This window comes from Mustela nigripes, chromosome 7, assembly GCF_022355385.1.
Source record: "Mustela nigripes isolate SB6536 chromosome 7, MUSNIG.SB6536, whole genome shotgun sequence".
Lineage (NCBI taxonomy): Eukaryota > Metazoa > Chordata > Mammalia > Carnivora > Mustelidae > Mustela > Mustela nigripes.
This window is the reverse complement of record NC_081563.1, coordinates 41,103,039-41,126,030: the sequence shown is the minus strand read 5'-3', so window position 1 is coordinate 41,126,030 and position 22,992 is coordinate 41,103,039. Positions and strand designations below refer to the sequence as shown.

Here is a 22,992-nt window from a genome sequence, read left to right as displayed (position 1 = left end):
TATGCTGGTGTTTGTTACCAAATTATAGTAGCTATAGCTATTTTTAATGCTTTGTTCCCTTTAACCTTTATGCTATAATTGTTTAACACCCTCTTCTAAAATAGACTTATAATTTTGTGATTCTATTTATCACCTTACTCAAAGCTTTGTGTATTATTCTTTTCATTTCAGGTAGACAAGCTCCTTTCAACATTTGTTATAAGAGAGGTCTAGGGTGATAAACTCCCTTCACTTTTGTTTGTCAGAGTTTTTATTTTCCTTTATATCTGAAGGATAACTTTGCCCCAGTATTTGGGGCTGGCAATTTTTAATCTTTCAGTATTTTGAATATCCTATATATCCTATAGCCTATAGAATTTCTGCTGAGAAATCTGTTCATAGTCTAACGGAGGTTGTTCTGTAGGTTAGTTTCTTTTTTTCCCTTGGCTGCCTTTCAGATTCTTTCTTTTTCATTGACTTTTGAAAGCTTCATAATAATGTGTCTTGGAGAGGGTCTTTTATTATCTCTATTGAGATAATAGGCTATCAATTAGCTTCATGGACTTGTATGCCTCATTCTTTCCTCAGGTTTGGGAAGTTCACAGCTATTATTTCTCTAACCTCTCTACCTCTTTCTTCTCTTCTTCTGGTGAATGCATTATTCTTGTGTTGGCTCTCCAAATAGTCTAAGGGCACTCATAGGGTTTCTTCACTTTTTAAAAACCTTAGAATTTTAGAAGGAGTTCTATCTCCTTTTCCACCTGAATTATTTCTAGATCTACTCTATTTCCAATGCTTGGACCATTATTCTGAAGGATAATGATACCATGAAAAAAGACTCTGTGTTCAAATAAGTTTGAAAAATATTAAGGGTTCCTGGGTGGTTCAGTGGGTTGAAGCCTCTGCCTTTGGCTCAGGTCGTGGTCCCGGGGTCCTGGGATTGAGCCCCACATTGGGCTCTCTGCTTGGCGGGAGGCCTGCTTCCCCCCGCCCCCTCCCGCCTGCCTCTCTGCCTACTTATGGTCTCTGTCTGTCAAGTAAATAAATAAATAAATAAATAAATAAATCTTTAAAAAAAGAAAAGAAAAGAAAAGAAAAATACTAGACCAAGCAACATTATACAGGGTTTCATACCAGAGGACTTCTCAGATTACTTGATATCCTTATTCTGTCACATCTAAACCTTCTGAAGTGAGTAGGATAGCTCATTGTTGACCCTTTTGTGTATTACAAGGAAGCTGAAGCTCAGAAAGATTAAATGACTTAACCAAAGCCAAATATAGGTTAAAGAGTTGAGCTTAGGTTTTCTAACACTGTGCATTCTTTATATTATGTCAAACTTACTCTTATAGTCAGGAGATGACATGAATAAAGACAAGAATCAATATCATTTTCTTTTTTGGGATGGTGGAGGAGTGTTACAGAAAGAGAATAGGGAGCAGTAAGGAAATCAATCTGTGGAGGAAGTACTCAGAAATAGTTAGCTAATTTTTTTAAAGATTTACTTATTTATCTTAGGAGGGAGGGACAGAGGGAGAGGGAGAGACAGAATCTCCAGCAGACTCCATGCTGAGCACAGAACCTGATGTGGGGCTCAATCTCATGACCTTGAGATCATGACCTGAGCTGAAATCAAGAGACAGACACTTAACCAACTGAGCCACCCAGGTACTCCAAAGTTAGCTAAATTTTTACACTCCAAAGTTAGCTAAACTTTACAGGTCCACAGGATTTTAAAGACAAGTAGAAGAGTTGAGTATTACAGGTATATTAAAAAGAGCTGTTTTTGACCAACAGTATGATACAAGTGTATTCAAAAGTAATCAGGTCTCCACTGGTTCCAGGTAGACTGGAGAAGGGAGAAAATGAAAATAGAAAGATGATCAAAATGCAACTGTAACATATGGCACATGTACATTGACAAAGACCTCAGCCATGATATGGGAGCAGGGTTGGCAGAGAAGTGTTGGGAAGAGAAATGGAGATAATTTCAGCTATGCTCAATCTCTTGTGTTCTACATTTTTGTTATTAATATCTTCAAAATGCTTTATGTGGAGGTGTCACATAGGAGAACCCTTCCATGAAACCAAACTTTAACCCAGCTCTCAAATCCAGTCCATTTCAGACTAGATACTTTAGTACAATTACAAATTCTTTTTTTCTTGCCTTTTTTTTTTTTTTGAGAGTTTATTTATTTATTTGACAGAGAGAAAGATCACAAGTAGGCAGAGAGGCAGGCAGAGGGAGAATGGGAAGCAAGCTCCCTGCTGAGCAGAGAACCTGATACGGGGCTCGATCCCAAGACTCTGAGTTCATGAGCCAAAGGCAGAGGCTTAACCCACTGAGCCACCCACGTGCCCCAATTACAAATTATTTTCATCTGCTATCTATTAGTAGGAGCCAAAAAACACAATTTCATTATTGAATATTATTTTCTTTAGTACAAGAATAAAATACTAAGTGTTATGAACTAACGTTTTGAAGTTATTCAAGGTATTCTACACAGGAAAAAAGCATTATAAATACGTCTATAAATGCAATGATTTTTAATATATTTCATAATGATCCTTTAAAATTTAATATGATGTATTGTATTCTTTATATGATAATTTTATGTAGATGTTGAGTTTTTTAGAGAACAACTGGAAAAATATCACAGACAGCACAAAGATGCAGTAGCTCTGAAACCTACCAGAAATGTAGGATTGCTGCTCATTGATATAAAGCTGCTAAAAGAGAAACTAATTCCATCACCTTTGCGATGCTTGGAGGTAACTATGAGCTAGGAAAAATTTAATTATAGACTCTATAATTATTTTACGATTTTTCTACTACAAATAGACTATCTTCATTTTGTAGTATTATAAATATTTTAAAATTAACATAACTTACTGGGTATCCTTAATTCCTAAGAAAAGTCCCAAACTCTTTCTGTCCCAAGCGGAGTCAATTTTCAGTTGAGGGAAGGGAGGGGCCTTGCAGGCCCCAGACTAGTCTCTTATTCCCATTCTGTTTTCCCTTGCTGAAGCATTTCAAGGCTTCCTGCTGAAGAGACACCACTATCACAGCTCAGTGTTCTACTGGGAATGCTAGTAGACTTATGATCCTGAGATCCAGTTAAGTTCATCATTTCCTGCTCTGAAACTCCCTAAAGATCTGATCATATTTTAGTGAGTGGTGGAGCTGAGGACATTTGTATGGATCCTGCAATAAACTTCATGTCTTCCTTTGGAGCCAGAGTATATGTGTAATGTTCTCGAATACCTTCAGCAAGACAATGGTGTAAAGCAGGGGTTGGCAGTCTATAGCCCACAGGGCGAATCCAGTATTTCACCTGTATTGTACATATTACCATGACGATTTGCTTTTGTATTACCTATGGTTGCTTTCTCACTACAAGGGCAGAGATGAGTACTTGTGACACAGACTGTATGTCCTGCAAATCTAAAATATTCACGATCCTGCCCTTATGGAAAACCTCTTCTGACCCCTACTGTAGGTGACAGTAGACAGAGCCAATACCTGCTGATTTAACATTGAATTAGGATTTATTTTAAATATTTAATAAAGTGAAAATACTTAAATAGTTATGATTCACATTTTCTTTTTCTTCCCTAGGTGCTAAATTATATGCTTCCCCGTCAAAGCAAGAAAAAAGTAGACGCCATTATCTCTGAGGCACAAGATGCAGAGTATAAACTTGAATTTGTTCCAACTACCACCATAGAGTATGTTAACAGCTTAGTATTTCTTGATGAAATTCAGGAAAGGGTGAGTTGATTTTCATATAACTCAATAATCTAGAACTTGTGGTAGATAAGGAAGACAAATAAGGGAAGTTGAGGAACTGGAGATCAATAAACAGCTGTTGAAGTATCAGAAACGCTTTTAGACAGTATAAGTAATTGCCCTACATTGCAGCAATAATGTGAGCTCACATTGATTAAACTCTTACTATTAGTCAGGAGTTATACTAAATTTTTTTTATATATGTTTCATTTTTAATCCTCGCAAAAACTTAAGAAGTGTAGGTAATTTTTTCTCATTCCATAGATGAGGAAACAGGGACTAAAAAAAAAGTCATGTTGCCCAAGATCACAAAGATTGTGTTCGAGCTAGAATTAAATTTTTGTCTCTGACTACAAAGCCAATGATGTTAGTCACAACTTATTGTAATTCTTACTTGTGATCAATGATCATAGGATTGTAACACAAGTCTTGACCCTTAACCCATATCTGCATAATAGTCAGGAACCTCACCGTTAGGAATGAAAGAAATTCAGTTCAACTCGCTTCAATAGGGAGGGGTTATTGGGAGAGACCAGTCAACAGGGAGATTCTAATGACATGGGTGATGAGGTCAACGTGTTCTCTCTCTCTCTTTCACACATACACACACACTCTCTCTCTCTCTCTCCTTTTTTCTCCCTTATTTCTTTCTTTCCAGAAACCTGGTTTCCTCCTCGCAGGGTGTTCCCTGTGGCAGGCAACCTAGCATTTAATTTCGGATGTCAGTTTTTTCACAAGCTTTCGTTCATACCAATTGGCATTTGAAATAGAGATAAATTTTTCTCTTAAATATCTGGAAATTGAAGATATCTTACAAATAAGAAATATAAGCTGAGTAAAATAAATCATTAATCACTGGCTAGTCTGTTATATATTAACAGAATTAACAGTAGAGGCTATTTTATGTGCATATAAAAGCAATCATTTTTTTGACATTTTTAAATTTATTTTTTATTGAAATATAGCTAAAACATGATGTTACATTAGTTTCTAGTGCACGACCTAGGAATTCACTAACTTAAATATAAGTTTTTTTTCTTATTTCAAAAAAAAGCAACTTCACAAAAGGGCAGATGATTGTGGTTTTCCCTCAGGTTTCCCTACATGTTATCACAAGAGTCTAGAGATGCCAAGTATTTATTAGTAGGTGTGGTCATTAAGGTGCTTTGGACAAATAACTAAAGCTCATTTGAACTCCTTAGGCCAAATGGGGACCTTATTTATGGATTCAGTAGTATTCCAAAGATCCCCACCTCTTCAACAAAAAAGTAAGTAGCCTTAAGAATTTAGCAGAACCAGGAATGAGGAGCCTGTAGGAAACCCAGGTAGTTCCTTCTCTCCATCTGTTCTTTCTGCATCTCTCTGAAGATCTACTCTACTTCTCTCTCTCTGCAGACAGACTGCTTCTGCTGCTTCATTCCTCAGCAGCAAATATGGCCAGCAGCAGCTCTCAGATGATGTACTGCAATTCCAGCCAACCACCGAGAGAGATGCTCTCTCTCCCAATATTAATTCTAAATGTCTCATAAATGCATTCAGCCTCCCCACCCCCATGCTGTTGTATAAACTAGGACAGGAAGGTAGGATCATGTTGCAGAGGGAGGACTGGTCTTACTCTAGTTCCAGAAGATGTCAGGCAGAAAAGCCAGACAGCTTCCCATCTCCATGAGGTTATCTGTGCATTTCTGGGTGTTGTGTTGGGGAAGCAGTTTCCCTTAGGGAGATGTTCTCCACACATGAACAAATGAACAACTTTTCTTTGGAACCTCATCTATTCATTCAGAAAATTTAGTGAACACCCACTTGCAGGGTACAAGGGTTATGACAATGAGTACACCTGCCTTCAAGGAGCTCCGAGTCCATAATGAAAACAGATAATTATTATATAATGTGTATAGGTACAAGGTGCTGTTGTAGGACTTGGGGGGTTGTGGTCATTTTTGGCTTTAATGATGGGGTTTGGGTCAGGTCATGTGCACATGGCTGCTCCCTCCGTAGCCATGTGGCAGAGTGAAAGAGAGGAGGGTTCCCCCAAAACTGGAAAGTCCCTTCCCAGAAAATTAGGAAAGGCACTGTCCGTGGAAGTAGGACATCAAAGTGAAGATGTTTAGTGGTCTGTTGAAGATAGTAAAAGGATTTATTAAAGGAGAGTAGGGAACATGCAGTCAGAATCATGGACCGTGCATACCTCAGGGGCTGCCCGGGGACAATCCCTGCTCAGCACACATGCCTAGAAGCTCAAGTACTGCAACCGAGCACCCTCATGGTACATGTTGTCCCTAAAAACCAAATACTGGTATTGTTTGATGCTACTAGACACCAAAAGAGAGAGAGAAGAGAACAATAAATTTTTGTAAAAGTCATACTAACTGTGCTCAGCTCTGAACACCTTACCTCCTGAACCTGATTACCTTTCTGTAGCAACAACTGTCTCTATCACCCAGCAGGCTTCAGCCAGGGGCAGCATACCGTTAAGCACCCTCCTCTTGCACTGATTATGAACGTGTGCTGTTCATGGTACACAGCGACAGTCTCCTAGTAGATACCACTGAAAGGGAATAACCAGACTTTGATATATTTAACCAGCAACAAATGTTTCTATTTAGATCGAAAGCCTTGAAGATGAAGGGAATGTAGTGATTCAGATGTACAAGCTCATTGAGCAATATCAGGTCCCTACACCTCCAGAAGACTTCGCTGTTTTTGCTACCATGAAGCCGTCCATTGTTGCAGTTCGAAATGCCATCGATAAATCTGTGGGTGACCGAGAAACAATGATAAAGCAATTTTCTCACCATTTGGGTAGAGATCTTGAAGACCTAACCAATGAAGTGAATGAAGTAAAGCTACAAGCACAGGTAAGCTAAAGCAGGATTTTTAAAAAAAATCTGTATAAAATTGGACCATTATATTTTAATTAAGCTATTTTAGGATCATAGTTCATTTTAATCTGACTAAAGTTCTATTTTTTGTTTTTTTTTTAATTTTTATTATTTATTTTTTTAAATATTAAAAAAAAATTTTAATAAACATATAATGTGTTATTAGCCCCAGGGGTACAGGTCTGTGAATCACCAGGTTTACACACTTCAAAGCACTCACCATAGCATATACCCTCCCAATGTCCATAACCCCATCACCTTCTCCCTACCTCCCTCCCCTTGGCAACCCTCAGTTTGTTTTGGGAGATTAAGAATCTCCTATGGTTTGTCTCCCTCCCGATCCCATCTTGTTTCATTTATTCTTCTCCTGCCCCCCAAACCCCCCACATTGCATCTCCACTTCCTCATATCAGGGAGATCATATGATAGTTGTCTTTCTCCAATTGATTAAGTTCTATTTTGTGGTTTCATTCTAATCAATTAACAGTGTCTTTGAGCTGCTATTTAAAACTGAACATGTTTCTGAACCTCTGAGTACTGAATAAATTCCAGACTATTGCAAGTAAAGCATATGTAATATTTTCTTTCTCCTGACATGCATTTATTATTTTGAAATGAGTGCTTTTATAACTTTTTAACATATGTTGTAACTATTGCCAAAATTTAAAAATTCGCATAGGTACGTATTAGGAAATTGCCATTTAGGAAGAAGCAGAGTATACATTGATAAATAACAATGAAGAATATTTGGTTAACTTGCAGCAATTTTACTATACAAAAGGTACAAGGGAAATTTTTAAAGAATTTAGCAGAGATAGCTGTGTGATTCTTTTTTTTTTTTTTAAGATTTTATTTATTTATTTGACAGAGAAAAATCACAAGTAGATGGAGAGGCAGGCAGAGAGAGAGAGAGGGAAGCAGGCTCCCCGCTGAGCAGAGAGCCCGATGCGGGACTCGATCCCAGGACCCTGAGATCATGACCTGAGCCGAAGGCAGCGGCTTAACCCACTGAGCCACCCAGGCACCCCAGCTGTGTGATTCTTAATAGAAGCATACATGAAAATATAATTTTGTTATGATTTTATTATTAACATTAACTAAATCTATTCACAGAAGTATAAAACCATATTAAGTCATAATCAATTCAAGAAAATTTCAATATCCATTAGCAGGGAATGAATAAAATGTGTTAGGGTACATTTGCTCAAAGGAATACAATGCAGACATTAAAGATTACAATATATGTTTATACATATTGACATGGAAGCATACAAGTAGCTAGCATTTATTGTGCACTTACTATGTGTCAAGTACTGTTCTGAGGACCTTGTATTGTTTTTATTTTATATTGAGATATTTTTGTATTTTTCACCAGAAAAAACTGTACATACTATAATAAATTTTCATGAATTACCAGAAAAATGAACACACCCAAATATCCATTATTCATGTCAAAAACTACAATGTTACTGGTGCCTTTAGGATTCCCTCAAATCCTAGACTTTTCTTCCTCCCTAAAGGAAGCCACACCCTGAATTCTAATGCTATAAATGTTTGGCTTGTTTATGAACTTCAGTTAAATAGAATCATAAGTATGCCCTTTATTTAATTTTGTTACATTCCTGAGATTCACGCATAATGCTGTGAGTGGAAGTGGTTTACCCAACTTTGTTGTTCAATACAGTATTTCATTGTATGACACAATTTAATTATTCTATGGCTGATGGATTTGATAATGCTGATAATGCTTCTTGGAACATTCTTATATATGTTTGCACGTTTTAACTCATTTATTTCTCAGAACACCAATAAGGTTTTATTATTCATTTTTATAGAGAAGAAAACAAAGGGACAAGGAGGTAAAGTAACATAGCATCGCACAAATAATAGATGGAGGAACCAGGATTCAAGCTTAGGCAGTCTGCTTCCAGTGGTTGATAATCTGACTGCTGTTGGCTATACACATGTATGGGGATTGCTAGAGAGAGCAAAAGTGCCGACAAGTGCTTCATGTAAAAAGCATGATGCACAAACTCAAAAATGACAGTAGAGGTTCTCTCCAGCAAGTGCTTCCTCCATAGTGGGTTTGAAAAGAATTTATTATCACACTTGAACAAAGAACTGCAACCTTAATATTTCTATAAATGATACCATCTTGCTGTCAAGACCTCTACTCCTGATGATGGAGGGAGTTGGAAAAAAACAACACCTCAGTGTGACAAGTGATGATAACACAATTTATTTCAGTTTGAAATGCATATTTCATTCTAGCTTGATCTCTTTCTTTTTTTTTAAGATTTTATTTATTTATTTGACAGACAGAGATCAGAGGCAGGCAAAGAAGAAAGAGGGGGAGGCAGGCTCCCTGCTGAGCAGAGTGGGATGCAGGGCTTGATCCCAGGACCCTGGGATCATGACCTGAGCTGAAGGCAGAAGCTTTAACCCACTGAGCCACCCAGGCTCCCCAGCTTGATCTCTTTCTGATAGATTTTAATTCAATTCAGAATGCCTATCGGGCATTTCTTCACCTCTGCCACCATCATCTCCATGACCTCTTGCCCCATAAGCGGAAATCTGCATTTCTTTCTGGTGGATGGAGGGAAAGGGTATCCAGTCCTCTTACTGTCTCCTGGTCCATAGGACTTCTAGTACATTGGCTGGGCTGGGCCTGGTTGTCCCAAGCTGCTGATAGCTGAGGGTCCTTCTTGATTCTTTGGGTACCATGTTGGGCCCTGCTACTGTAATCCATCATTTCTGCCATAGTCTACAGTCTCAAGTGATCTGTGACCTCCTCATCCTGACCTCAGACTCCCTCTAGTCCTCCAGTCCTTGAGGCCGTTCCCATTGCCAGAATCAAGACACATGAGAACTTTAAGATCCACCAAGTGTCACACCAAACCACAAAGTCCCTTCTCCCTAGACACTTCCTTTAGTTTTTCCTAGAACATGTTGCCATTTTGAATACAGTACCTTATTGGTGTTCTGAGAATTAAATGAGTTAAAACATACAAACATATATAAGAATGTTCCAAGAAGCATTATTTATCATTGTTCTGATGAATCAGAGATTATCCTCCCAAGCTATGGTCATCATAGTTCTCAAATTCTTCCAGTTTCTCAGATTCTTCCAAACCTAGTCAGGTGTTCCTTCTTTGCTCCTGAACCTTTCCATCCAATTCACTGGGTAGGGTTTCAACCTCAACAGGTCAGCCAGAAAAACTGATGTCTGACTACTTATTATTTATCTCCTCTCTTCCACCTCTCAGAAATCAAAAGTGTTCCTATTTCTGTGAATGTACAATGGGAATTTCCCTTATATCATGTCCTCTTCCTTCTCTTCCCTCTTGCATGCTCCTCTCCTTACCTGAAGTCATGCTGGTTGAGGAAGTGTAGGGAATGGAAGTAGATGGGAGGAAATATGTTAGGTACTATTTGAAAACAATGTTATCCCCATGACACTCCTTTATTTATTTCTATACTTTTTTATAAGGTACATCTATTGTTTTAAAATGCAGAAAAGCAACCATTTTAACATTTTCTAGAAATCAGAATGCAAAGAGAATTTGAAAAATACGTTTAAAAACTGTTTTTGAATTCATTTAATTTAATGGTCAACATCAAAAAGTAGGAATGACTAATCAATTATCTTAATATTACAGGATCCACAGATTTTGGATATTACTGCTGACCAAGACAAAATAAAGCTCATGTTGAATGAGCTGCAGGTAGTTCTAGATGATCTTCAAAAACGTGCATTTCAGTATAAATCCTATCAGAAGAATTTTAAGGTAAGGACAGCTCTACACGTCTGTTTTTTAAAACATATACATAGAAAAAAAAAAAAACATGCATAGAAATGGCATTGGTGCATCACCACCCTCAACAGTGTGACCCTAGCCTTCAGTGTTTGGACACCTATGTGCTAGTCATTGTGCCAGAAGAGTCTGAAATACAAATATGTGTATTCTCTGCTTTTGAAATGTTTAAAGATTGGTACTCATGAGAGAAAAAATGTCTTTCTTAATAAAAATTAATGATGAATTGTAGGTAAACCCTCAGACCAGGAACTTTATTTACTATGTTAAAATATGTAGGTGGATTATTTAATGTGGTCAGTTAAAACCCCTCCAGTCTTTCTTAAGTAATACTCAAGCTTCTTTTACATTTCTATGTGTTATGATTCCATGAATATTGCCCTGGTTTGATGTGCTAATTTGGTGAAAGAAGAGAATTTGGCTAAGCCAGGGGATAGATGGATTCCAAAAAAAAGTGGCTTTCAAAGGCTAAACAATATGCCTCAAAAAAAAAATGAAGAAAAATAACTAAAAGTTTTAAGTGCTCTGAATAGTTATTAAAGAGATCAAAAAGAAAAGAGAATAGGAAAAAAGAGATTCCTAGGGTCAAACCCAGAGAGCCACCAGCAATGAGAGAGGTTTTGTTACATTCTCCAGCAGTCTTGGAGGAGTGGCTGGACCTCACATGGGAATGTACCTATTTATTCCTGAGCCCCAAATGGATGGCTAGAAAGTGATCTGAGGAGCTTTCCCCTCCAGATCCCAGGGCTTAGTGCAGGAAATCTGCAAAATAATGAGTGTGACTCTAGATGATGTCACTGGTATAGTACTTGAGGTTTGTGCATTGGAGAACTGGGGTTCAAAGTTGTTCACAGGCTGTTAACTGACCTATAAAACAGGATAGTATGTAGTAGGAAGTAAGGTATTGAGGAAACACTGCTTAATAAAAGTTATAACTAACAGGTGGACACTTCTTGGGTCAGAAAGGATAGCACTGCTTGAGCTAGGGCCTGAAAAAAAAAGTATGTCCCCTTCTTTCCACACTTTATCCATACTTGATTAACTCTTCTTTCATAATCACCTCAGATGTACCTTCCTTCTTCAGCTCTCAATCATTTGGGAGATAGGAATGAAGACCTAATTAGCATAATTACTTCTTATTCTTGAGGAGGACAAGGCTAGATCCCTAATGTCAGGGTGATGCTGATCTCATAAAATGACTTTGGAAGTATTCATAGCTCTTCAATTTTGGGGGGAAAAGCTTGAGAAAGATTGGCATTAATTCTTCATTAAATATTTGGTAGAATTCACCAGTAAAGCCATCTGCTCCTGGAGCCAACTACTTTTGGACTTCTCTGTGTTGGGAGGTTTTGATTATTGGTTCAATCTCTTTATTCATTATTGGTCTATTTAGATTTTCTATTTCTTCCTGATTCAGTCTTGGTAAGTTACATGTTTCTAGGAATTTATCCATTTCTTTTAAGCAATATAATTTAATTGTTGGTGTATAACTATTCATAGTAGTCTCTTACAATCCTTTTTATTTCTATGGTATAAAGTTTACTCTGATTTTATTTAAGTCTTCTCTTTTTTTCTCTATCTGGCTAAATATTTGTCTATTTTGTTCAACTTTTTTGGAAAACCAGTTCTTAATTTCATTGATCTTTTCTATTTTTCTGGTCTCTATTTAATTTATTTCTACTCTGATCTTTATTTCTTTCCTTCTGCTAATTTTTAGCTTAGTTTGTCCTTTTTCAAGTTCTTTAATGTATAAAATGGTTTGACATCTTTCTACTTTTTTTCTACATATGTATTTATCACTATAAACATCCCTTTCAGAACTGCTTTTACAGCATCCCATAGGTTTTGGCATGATGTGTTTTCATTTGTTTCAAGTTTTTTTTTTTTTTTAAATTTCCCTTTGATTTCCCCTTTAACCCACTGGTTGTTCAGGAGTGGGCTGTTCAGTTTCCACATGCTTGTAAATTTTCTAGCTCTCCTTTCTAGTTTCAAGCCATTCTGATTGAAAAAGATACTTCATCTTGTTTTGTAGCCTATCATATGATCTATCCTAAGGAATGTCCTGTGTGCACTTGGAAAGAATGTGTATTCAGCTGCTGTTGGATGGAATGTTCAAAGCCCTGGCTTATCACAGGGCTCACAGTTTCTGTGCAAACAACCCCCCTAGGGGTGTGTTCACTTCTAAGCCAAGGCAGTTTTAAAATGCTTCTATGAAAATAGCTTCTTCAAATTTTCTTGCAGTCTTTCTCTCTATAGGGTTGATATACAGCCCAGAGGGTTAGAAAGAGGTAGAAACGAGGCTGTTCTTTCCACATTAAATCTCCCATCCCCTCCACAAGCTACTGCACAGACATCTCCCTCTTCTGTCATCTAGTTATAATGCCCCAAAGGAAATGAGTACCTCTGAAAACTCATTTGTTTTCCTAGAAAAGGCCAGGCATGCATGATCCAACTTGAAGAAGAATGCCCATGGTACTCATCATATTTATGTCTTTGCTGAACATTTAAGTTCTAAGGAAATATAAAGAGTTATATCTTACCACTCAAGTGGAAATACACATGAATTATATGTGAATACATATGTGAATACACATAGGGTTTATCATTTATTTTTTTCAATTGTTTCTATCTCTGCTTTTACTTCCCTATTTAGGACCCACCCATATTCTGTTAAACAGTCACTGTATCAAGAATTACTGATAGGAGGATAACATAACATCTTTATATATGAAAACTAAATATGTGTTTTGCTTATTGTATTTTTAAAGGTAGAAGTATCAAAGTTTGAAGCTCTGGAAGAAGTTAGTGCTGAATTGAAGCTCAAACAATTGCTTTGGGATTCTTTATCTGAATGGGATAAACTCCAACAAGAATGGTTAAAGGTAAAACAAAACAAAACAAAATTTTAAAAACTCTCAATCCTAATATAATTTTTTATTAATTAAACTTAATATCCTAATAATAAGAATTATTTTTAACAATCTGGAGTAGTCTTAGTTCAGTAAAATATGCAATGTCAAAGAGGTCACTGCCTATGTTCTCGTCTAGAATTCTGATGGATTGCTGTCTCACATTGAGGTCTTTCATCCATTTTGAGTTTATCTTATTATATGGTGTAAGAGAATGGTCAAGTTTCATTCTTCTGTACATAGCTGTCCAATTTTCCCAGCACCATTTATTGAAAAGACTGTCTTTTTTCCACTAGATATTTTTTCCTGCTTTGTCCAAGATTATTTGACCTTAGAGTTGAGGGCCCATATCTGGGCTCTCTATTCTGTTCCATTGGTCTTGAAACATTTAACTACTGGAAAATCTGAGTAAAGTAAAAAATTTTACTTTTATCATATGCCTTAATTTTTTTTCTCTTTCTAATTTTTATAGTCCAAGTTTGACTGCCTGGATCCAGAATTCCTAAATAGTCAAGTTTCTAAATATGCCAAATTTGTGACTCAGTTGGAAAAAGGCTTGCCACCCAACAGTGTAGTTCCCCAGCTAAAGCACAAGGTGGAAAAAATGAAAGAAAAGGTAAGTTTGGTAGAAATTATTTCAGAAACTCAAGGTCAGTCCATTACGACTTGATGCTAATGAGACTAAAGTCAGGAATTCTTCCCTGTTCAAGTTATTCAGCTCTGCAGAAAGAAAAGAAAGAACAGGCAAATTCAGTTTTTTCAGAGGCAGATTGCATCCCTATCTTCAACTGGCCAAAACATGCAATTGAATTGGTTCAAGGGGCATTCAGAGTAAGAGTTTCCCAAGTGGTAGGGAGCAAGTGCAGGAATGAGTTGTAGTTACGCTAAGATACTGATCCACTCAGACCTCAGACAGCCAAATGAAGCTAGTGCAGCCGTGTCCATTTATACCACTGTACCTACTAAATATACCATTTTCCAGGTGTGCTATGATGTGATGACAATTGGGAAGCCCAGTAGTGGGTGTGTGAAGCTGACCCCTTGAAACCTTTCACTGCTGAATCAGTACTTGAAATGGGAATGAAAAGTATTATGATTTTATCCTTTTAAGCAGTTTTAGATTTTTTTAAAGATGAAATAAAGGAAGATGAAATAAAAGAAGACATGGGTAGGAAAAGTAAGCAAAACTTTAGCACAACAAGAACATTTTTGGAGTTTCTCCCACTTTAGTTTTACAATATCTAGTCAAAACACTTCCCCAAAGTTTCTTATGTCAGCCTCTTTCTTCTTCATTCACCCTTCGTGTGGTTATAGCATGTGATTGTAAACAAATTTATTTGTCGCAGTCTTTGTTCATCTTGTATTCCTTCAGAGTTCTGGCTGATTTTTTAAAAAAATAATCGCATGTAGCAAAAGTCACTTTTTGTGGTATATGGTTCTCTGGGTTTTTGCAGTCATGTATAAAACACACCAGTACCATAAAAAATACTTCCATCACCCTCAAATTCCCATATACTGTTCTTCGTAGTCAGCCAACCCCAGGCAACAGCTGGCCCGTTTTCTATCTCTAAAGTTCTTCATTTTATATATGATATAAATAGAATTATACAATATGTAGCCCTTTGTGTCTGGCACTGTTAACCTAGAAAAAATGCATTTAAAATACATCCAGGTACTTCTCTTCAGAATATAAAACATACTCTTCTAACTCGAAAATAAGAAGAGAAGTAATCCTTTAAAATGGGCAAAGGATTTGAACAGATATGTCCCCAAAGAAGATATGTGAAAGGCTGAATGTCATTAGCCATCAGGGAAATGCAAATCAAAGCCACAATGATCTACCAGTCCACACCCACTATGCTCAAAAGGATAGATTATGTAATAAGTGTCAGTAAGGATCTGGAGCAATTGGAACCCTCATATGTTGCTGGTGGGATTATAAGTGATATAGCTTCTTTGGAATCAGTTTGGCAGTTTCTCAAAAGGAATTCCACTCCTAGACATTTACATAAGAGAATTAAAAACATGTTTACACAAACACTTGTAATGTTAACAGCATCATCCATTATAGCCAAGAGTGGAAAAAACCCCAATGTCCATCAAGTAATGAATAAATCAACAAAATATAGTATATCTATACAATGGGATATTATTCAGCAATAAAAAGGAATGAAGTTTTGATACATGCTACAGCATAGATAAACCTTGAAAATGTTATACTAGGTGAAAGAAGACAAACAGCAAAAGACTACATAGCATATGGTATCATAGATATGAAATGTCTAGAATAGAGAAATCAATAGGGAGAGAAAGTAAAATAGTGGTTACCAGGCACTGTGGAGCAGAAAAATTGGGTGATGAAAGCTAATGGTGTGGGGTTTCCTTCTGGGGTCATTAGTTAGTTATAGATAATTCACAGTGACAGTTCTAAAATTAGTGGTGATAGTTGCTCATCTCTGTGAATTGGAATATTTGGAAAAAAAGCTTCTTACAAAACAGATGAACATAGGAGAGGGGCAGAAAAAATAAGACAAAATCAGAGAGGGGGACAAACCATAAGGGACTCTTAACTATAGGGAACAAACTGAGACTTGCTGGAGGGGAGGAAGGAGGGTATGGGGTAGCTGGGTGATAGGCATTAAAGAGAGCATGTGATCTAATGAGCACGGGGTGTTATATGCAACTGATGAATCACTAAACTCTACCTCTGAAAGTAATAATATACTATATGTTAATTGAGTTGAAATACAAAATTAAGAAAATTCTTCCATGTTGTTAGGTGAATTAATAGTTTGTTGATTTTTATTGCTGAGTAATAATTTCATTATATAGATTATTACCGTTGGTTTTTCCATTCACCTCTTGAAAAAATTTTGGGTTATGACCAGTTTTATAGCAATTATTAACAAGATGGTCTCAATAGTCATGTGCAGTTTTTTGAGTGAACATGAGTTTTTAATTCACTCTGGTGGAGAACTAGGAGTGGAATTACTAGGTTGCATGGAAAGTGTGTGTTTATAAGAAACTTGCCTGTTTTTCAGAGGACTGTAACATTTTGCCTTCCCATGGGCAATGTGTGAGAATTCTAGCTGTTCCTCATCCTCCTAGCACTTGCTATTGGTTGGGAGGTTTTTGTGTGGTTTGGTTTGGTTTTCATTTTAGTCACTCCAGTAAATGTATAAAAGTATCTATCTCCTGGCTGTCGCATTTGCATTTTTCCAGTGACTAATCATGTGGAGTGTAATTTAAATGTCTTTTTTCCATTCTTTTAACTGCTTTGGTGAAATGTCTATGTGGCTCTTTGCCCAATTTTTAACTGGGTTGCTTGTTTTGTTATTATTGCACTTTAAGAGTTCTTTTTGTAATCTGGATCCAACTCCTTTTTCAAATACGTAACCTGAAAATATTTGTTCCCAGTTAGTGGCTTGTCTCTTCAGCCCCTTAAGAGGGACTCTCAGAGTGCAAGCAGTTTTGATTTGAATAAGTTAAATTTATATTCTTTGCTCTTATGGACTATCTTTATAGTATAGTATCTAAAAATGTCTTGCTAAGCTTAAGGGTCACACAGATTGTCTCCTGTATTTTCCTTTAGAAGTTTTATAGTTTTACTTTTCTTACATTTTTAAGGATTTATTTGAGTCATTTTGCATAAAATATGAGATGTGTCAAGGTGTACAATTTTCACATATGGATGTCCACTGGATCCAGCACCATTATTTTAAAAGATTACCCTTTCTCCATTGAACTGCCCTTGGAACTTTGCTATAAGTCCCCTGACTACCTTTTTAAATCTATTTCTGGACTCTATTCTTTTTTGTTGTTCTATGAGTCTACTCTTTCACCAATGCTATACTGTTTTGATAACTAGAGTAAGTCTTGAAATCAGGTAGGTGTAAGTCCTCCGGATTTGTTCTTCTTTTTCACATTTTGTCCATTCGAATTCCTTTACCCTTCCATAGAAATCTTAGAATGAAGTTGTCAATATGTATAAAAAATTGCCAGGAATTTTTGAAAGATTGTGTTAAAGGTATAGATCAATTTGAAGAGAACTGACATCTTAGCCAGAGGGAATTTTGTAGTGTCTTACCAGCATATCTCTTAATTTAGTTGTCTTCTTTTATTTTTTTCATTGAAGTTTGCTGCTTCAGTATACAGATTTTGCATGTATTTTGTTAGTTTTATAATTAAATATTTTTTATTATCCTAAATAGTATTTTGGGGTCTTTAAAAAGATTTATTTATTTATTTGTCAGAGAGAGAGAGAGAGAGAGGATGCAAAAAGCAGGCTCCCTGTAAGGAGCCCAATGTGGGACTCGATCCCAGGGCCCTGGGATCATGACCTGAGCTGAAGGCAGACACTCAACCAACTGGGCCACCCAGGCATCCCAGTAATATTGTTTTTAATTCCAAATTCCAATTGTTCATTGCTGCTATATGGCAGAATACTATTGAATACTTGACTATTGTATATTGATCTTATGTCCTGTGATCTTACTGAATTCATTTTTTAATTTTAGGGGCTTTTTTTTGTACATTAAAATGAGTTGGGAAGGGTTCCTTCCTCTTCTGTTTTCTGGAGGAAATAGTATAGAGTTAATATTATTTCTTCTTTAAGTGTTTAGTAGAATTCACTAGTGAAGCCATTTCTGTTTGAAGTCTACTTTTTTGGAAGGCTTTTAACTATAAATTGAATTTCTTTACTATTTCTTTAATTTCTTTAATACATATTGAATTATTCAGGTTATCTATTTCTTTTTAAGGGGGTTTATAGTGTATTTTTCAAGGTAATTGTACATTTTATCCAAATTGTTGAATTTATAGACATAGAATTGATCATATTTCTTTATTATATTTTAAAAGTATGTGGGATCTGGGGCACCTGGGTGGCTTAGTCAGTTAAATGTTTGGTTCTTGGTTTTGGCTCAGGTCATGATCTCATGAGTTGTAGGATCAGGCCCTGTTTCAGACTCTGTGCTCAGAAGGAAGTCTGCTTGAAGATTCTCTTCCTCCGCTGCTCTCCCAACTCACTCACTCTCACTCTTTTTCTCTGTCTCTCTAAAATAAATCTTTAAAAAAAAAAAGTGGGATCAGAAGTGAGTCTGCTTTTTCACTATTGATGTTGGTAATTTGTATCTTTCTGTTTAGCTTTATCTGTTCTCTGTCTAGTAATCCAACCACCCATTCAATTGTTTATTTATGTCAATATGAACTCATGGATATTTACTTTATAATTTGGATTATAATGCAATACTACATTATTTATTGTTTGCTTAATCTTTACAACTTTGGCTATTGAGAGCTGTCTCAGTTTACTTCTGTGTCCCTTTTATGTACCTCTTCATTTTGTTTTTTTGTATTTTACCTTTATATATACTATATGCATAATATATTATAATATTATAATATATAACATATATATAATTCTATATATTATACTATATTATATAATATTGCAATAATATATTGCTACTATTTTTATTTTATACAATCATCTTTCAGGACAATCAAAATAGGAAACAAAATGAAATTTATTTTGCCTTTATTTCTAGTCTTCATTTCTTTGTGTGGATCTAAGATTCTGACTCATAGCTTGAAGAACTTCCATTAATATTTCTTATTGAGTAGGTAGGCTAACAATGAGTTCCCTAAGTTTCAGTTTTGAGAAATTCTTTATCCTTTATTTTGAGTGATAATTTAAATGATAATATAAACTTATCATTCTCAGTCAACAGGTTTTGTTTTTTCTTTCAGCAATTTAAAAGTATCCTTTCATCACTTTCTTGCTTGCATGGTTTCTAACAAGAAATCTGCTATAGTTCTTCTCCCTGTTCTTCTGTAGATAATAGTATTTTTTGGTTGGGCTGCCTTCAAGATTATTTCTTTTTCTTCGTTTTGGTCAGTTTATAATGTGATATGCCTAGGTGTGTGTTGTTGTGGTTTACAGTTTGTATTTATCCCATTTCGTGTTATCTGATTTTCTTGGATCTGTGATTTGGTACCTGTCTTTAATTTTGGGGAAAAAATGTAGCCATTTATGTTATTCTTTGAGATTTCTGTTGCATGTATTCAATATATGTTGCATATATTGTCCTGTAACTTGGATTCTCTGTGGTTTTGGGTTTTGTTTTTTTTACTGTTTTGGGTTTTTAACCTCTATTTTCTCTCATGTATCAGTATGGGGATTTTCTACTCACTTATCTTCCCATTCACACATTCCTTGGCTATTTCAAGCTCATCAAAGACATTCTTTATCTCTCTTGCTACCTTTTCCCATTCTAATGTTTATTTAATTCTTAATTATAGCTTCAATCTTTTTTTAAAGATTTTATTTATTTGTCAGAGAGAGAGAGAGAGAAAGAGCACAAGGAGGGGGAGCAGCAGGCAGTGGCAGAAACAGGCTCCCCACTGAGCAAGGAGCCATATGCAAGACTCGATTCCAGGACCCTGGGATCATGACCTGTGCCAAAGGCAGATGCTTAACTAACTGAGCCACCCAGATGTACCAGCTTACATTTTCCTATTACCATTTCCCATCTGGTATTGTATGTTGCCTACCTTTTCCATTAGAGCCATTGCCATGTTAATTATAATTATTTTGCATTTTCTATTAATTTCAACATTGTGTGTCATATCTGAGTCTGGTGGGTTTTGTTTGCTTGTTTGTTTCTTAAGTGTATGTTTATCTTAGCTTTTTATATAGTTCTGACATTTTTATTGAAAGCCAGGCATCTTATGTAGTACCCTAGATACTGAAGTAAATAATTCTTAGGCCTGGAAATGAGCATGCCTTTCCTCCTACTTGCCTTTTTGTGTGCCATGTTATGTTAAATCTAGTAAGGAATTGGGCTAGATTTGAGGTTTGATGTTGCTATTGTTACCTCAGTATACTACAAATTGTTCTTTTGATACCTTGTGTTTATGGTTTGGGCTCATTTGCCAAGGATTATTTTTTCAATTTTTGTTTCTATCTGACCTTGGGTCCTCCCTATATATTGTCCCCAGAGTGAATCTGTCTCTTGCAGCTAATCAGTCTGTATTCCAGTTATTTTTATTCAATATTTGTTAGTCTGGTGGGAGAGGTTAGGAGGGGCATTCCATTTGTGTTCTGATTAAGCCTCTATCTTAGCAAGGCACTGTGTCTCTTGTTCTCAGACTGTTGACCTTCACTGGTGTTCCTGCCCCTCCTCCAGCTGTAGTAATGAGCCTAGAGAGTATTTCTTTCCCTCCCCCATGAATAGAGCTTTTATTTTTCCAATTTTGTTTCTCCCAAGATATACAGAAATCTATAGTGGGTTATCACAATGCCTTAAAATAGCAGCATTTGTTGCTCATTTTCCTGACATTAAGTCATTTGTTTTATATGAAAACTGGGAGAAATGGGTTGATTAGAGTTACAATAGAGGCTGCTGTGTTCCTCTCCCCAGCCAGCACCATAAGGTAGACTTTCTTAGGATTCTCCCCAGTCTTCCCTGTGAACACCTTTGTGTTTGTAGACTTCACATTCTTATGCTACCCTACTCTCACTCTTTAGGAATTTATTTTTTTCCATTTTTAGCAACTTATTTTTTAAATTTAGCTGAATCTTCTTGCTAGCTTAAGTGACAACCCAAGGCATATGTCCTAGGTAAGCAAATTCTCAGGTCCTGGTTTTTTTTTTTCTTTTTTCTTTTTTTTTTTTTTTTTTTGCTGTGGAGAAATCTACAGATAACAGTCTCCTCCCAAAGTTTGAGTTAGTTGTTTGCCCTTCAACCTCTATTTTTTGATGGGATCATTAGAAGTAATTAATTTTCAGTTTGTCCAGAATTTTCCTTTTGTAAGAGCACAAATGGTATTCTTTCCAGTTCTCCACATTCCTGAATTGAAATCAGAAGCCTTGGGCTATGTTTTTAAGGTAGGGGAGGTGGATAGGGGGATAACGTAATTAGGTGATGAGCATTAAGGAGGGCATTTGACATAATTAGCACTGGGTAGAATAGGCAACTGACAAATCATTAAATTCTACCACTGAAACTAATAACACACTATATGTTAATGAATGAAAGAAAGGAAGGAAGAAAGAAAGAAAGGGGAAATAAACTCATATACCTATAGTAAAAAAAAAAAAAGATAAAAAGCATGGTGCCTTTGAGACTGTTTGCTTTCCAGCTTCCAGTTATCATTGACTTGAGGAACCCAACTTTGAAGTCAAGACATTGGGCAGCTATTGAACAAACAGTTGATGCCTCCCTAGTAGACCTTGAAATTCCATTAACCTTGGAGAAGCTCTCTGAGTTGCATGTTTTTGATTTTGCCCAAGAAATCCAGGACATTTCTGGACAGGCTTCTGGAGAAGCTGCCTTAGAAACAATTCTTAAAAAGGTAAATCTGGAAAATATGTTCTGAAGATCAAGGACTGTGTAGATTTTCATATTTAGCATGAAGATCACCAACTCTGGATTCATCTATATGGGTTTTTCATCATTGCACCTTTCAATTTCTCATCAGTCGTCCTTCTGTTGTTTTCTTACCATTTATTACCATTATTATTGTCAGCAACACTTTCATCAGTATCCTCTTTCCACTTAGTTTATAGTCCACTTTGATGACAACAAAGTTTGATATTTACAGGCATATATGAAAAACCACATTCCAAGGAAGATCTTTTATAGCAAAATACATCATCTTTCAAACTACCAGAAAAAGGTAACAGTGTGAAATGCTATAAGACAATGAAGAGACTTCCCTACTTAAGCTACTTACCTCCTTACCCTAAAAATACATACATACCCACAAAGCACCTGTGTAAAAAGAAATATTTTCCTTACATTTAAGGCATAAAGTGGTAAGGGACGGACATTAACATATCACACGTTACTTATATGTATTTAAATGTTCATCAATAAAATTTAGCATATCAGTATTGTTTAACCAGGAAGAAGATTTCAAGAATTTTAAAGGCAGTTAAGAGGAAAATGGGATGATTATGGAGTTTTCACTTATTTTATTCTACTTGCATTTATTGAGTACCTAAACAAATTAATTTTGGAATCCTAAGAATTGAATTATTTCTAAGGTGGAGGATTCTTGGAAAACAACTGAATTCGTCATTCTCCCTCACCGTGACTCCAAAGATGTGTTTATCCTGGGTGGCACAGATGACATACAGGTAGGGTAACTGGGTTATTGAAAACCCATGGTAAAGATTGGTCAGACCTACTCCTGAATCTTCTATGGGAGATTATGATGAAGGAATGAAATATGAGAGTTACTAAGAAAAAATCTAATTGGAAAGGCAAAATATGAATATGAATAATTGACAGATATGCTTGTACATGAAGTATTAACAAAGCAATAAAAGTGGCATACATATGAATTATAATTGTATACTTAACAGTTGAAAAGTTTAGAAAAGCAAGAGGTAATTTTTTTTTTTTTTTTTTTTTTTTTTTAGCAAGAGATAATTTATAAGCTGAAGTGATCACAGCATCCTTCCTAGACCAGCCAAGACATGCTGGACCTTAAAGAATAAATGGTATTTGACAGACGTAGATGAGAATGAAAGGCATTTCAAACCATTTAAATGAGGCAAAGAAACATGAACAAGCATTTCAGGTTTATACCGCATGAAGAAACTAAGT

At 36.0% G+C, this 22,992-nt stretch overlaps 1 protein-coding gene across 1 annotated transcript in view; it reads left to right on the top strand.

Annotated features, from left to right (window-relative positions):
• DNAH6 (dynein axonemal heavy chain 6) overlaps window positions 1-22,992 on the top strand; it is a 227,255-nt gene that overhangs the window by 44,791 nt on the left and 159,472 nt on the right. Inside the window, exons 13-20 of the mRNA XM_059405712.1 lie at window positions 2,600-2,751; window positions 3,599-3,751; window positions 6,376-6,627; window positions 10,311-10,439; window positions 13,235-13,348; window positions 13,848-13,991; window positions 21,521-21,733; window positions 22,428-22,520. Of these exons, the coding sequence (XP_059261695.1) occupies window positions 2,600-2,751; window positions 3,599-3,751; window positions 6,376-6,627; window positions 10,311-10,439; window positions 13,235-13,348; window positions 13,848-13,991; window positions 21,521-21,733; window positions 22,428-22,520 (1,250 nt within the window). The remainder of the gene's footprint in view (window positions 1-2,599; window positions 2,752-3,598; window positions 3,752-6,375; window positions 6,628-10,310; window positions 10,440-13,234; window positions 13,349-13,847; window positions 13,992-21,520; window positions 21,734-22,427; window positions 22,521-22,992) is intronic.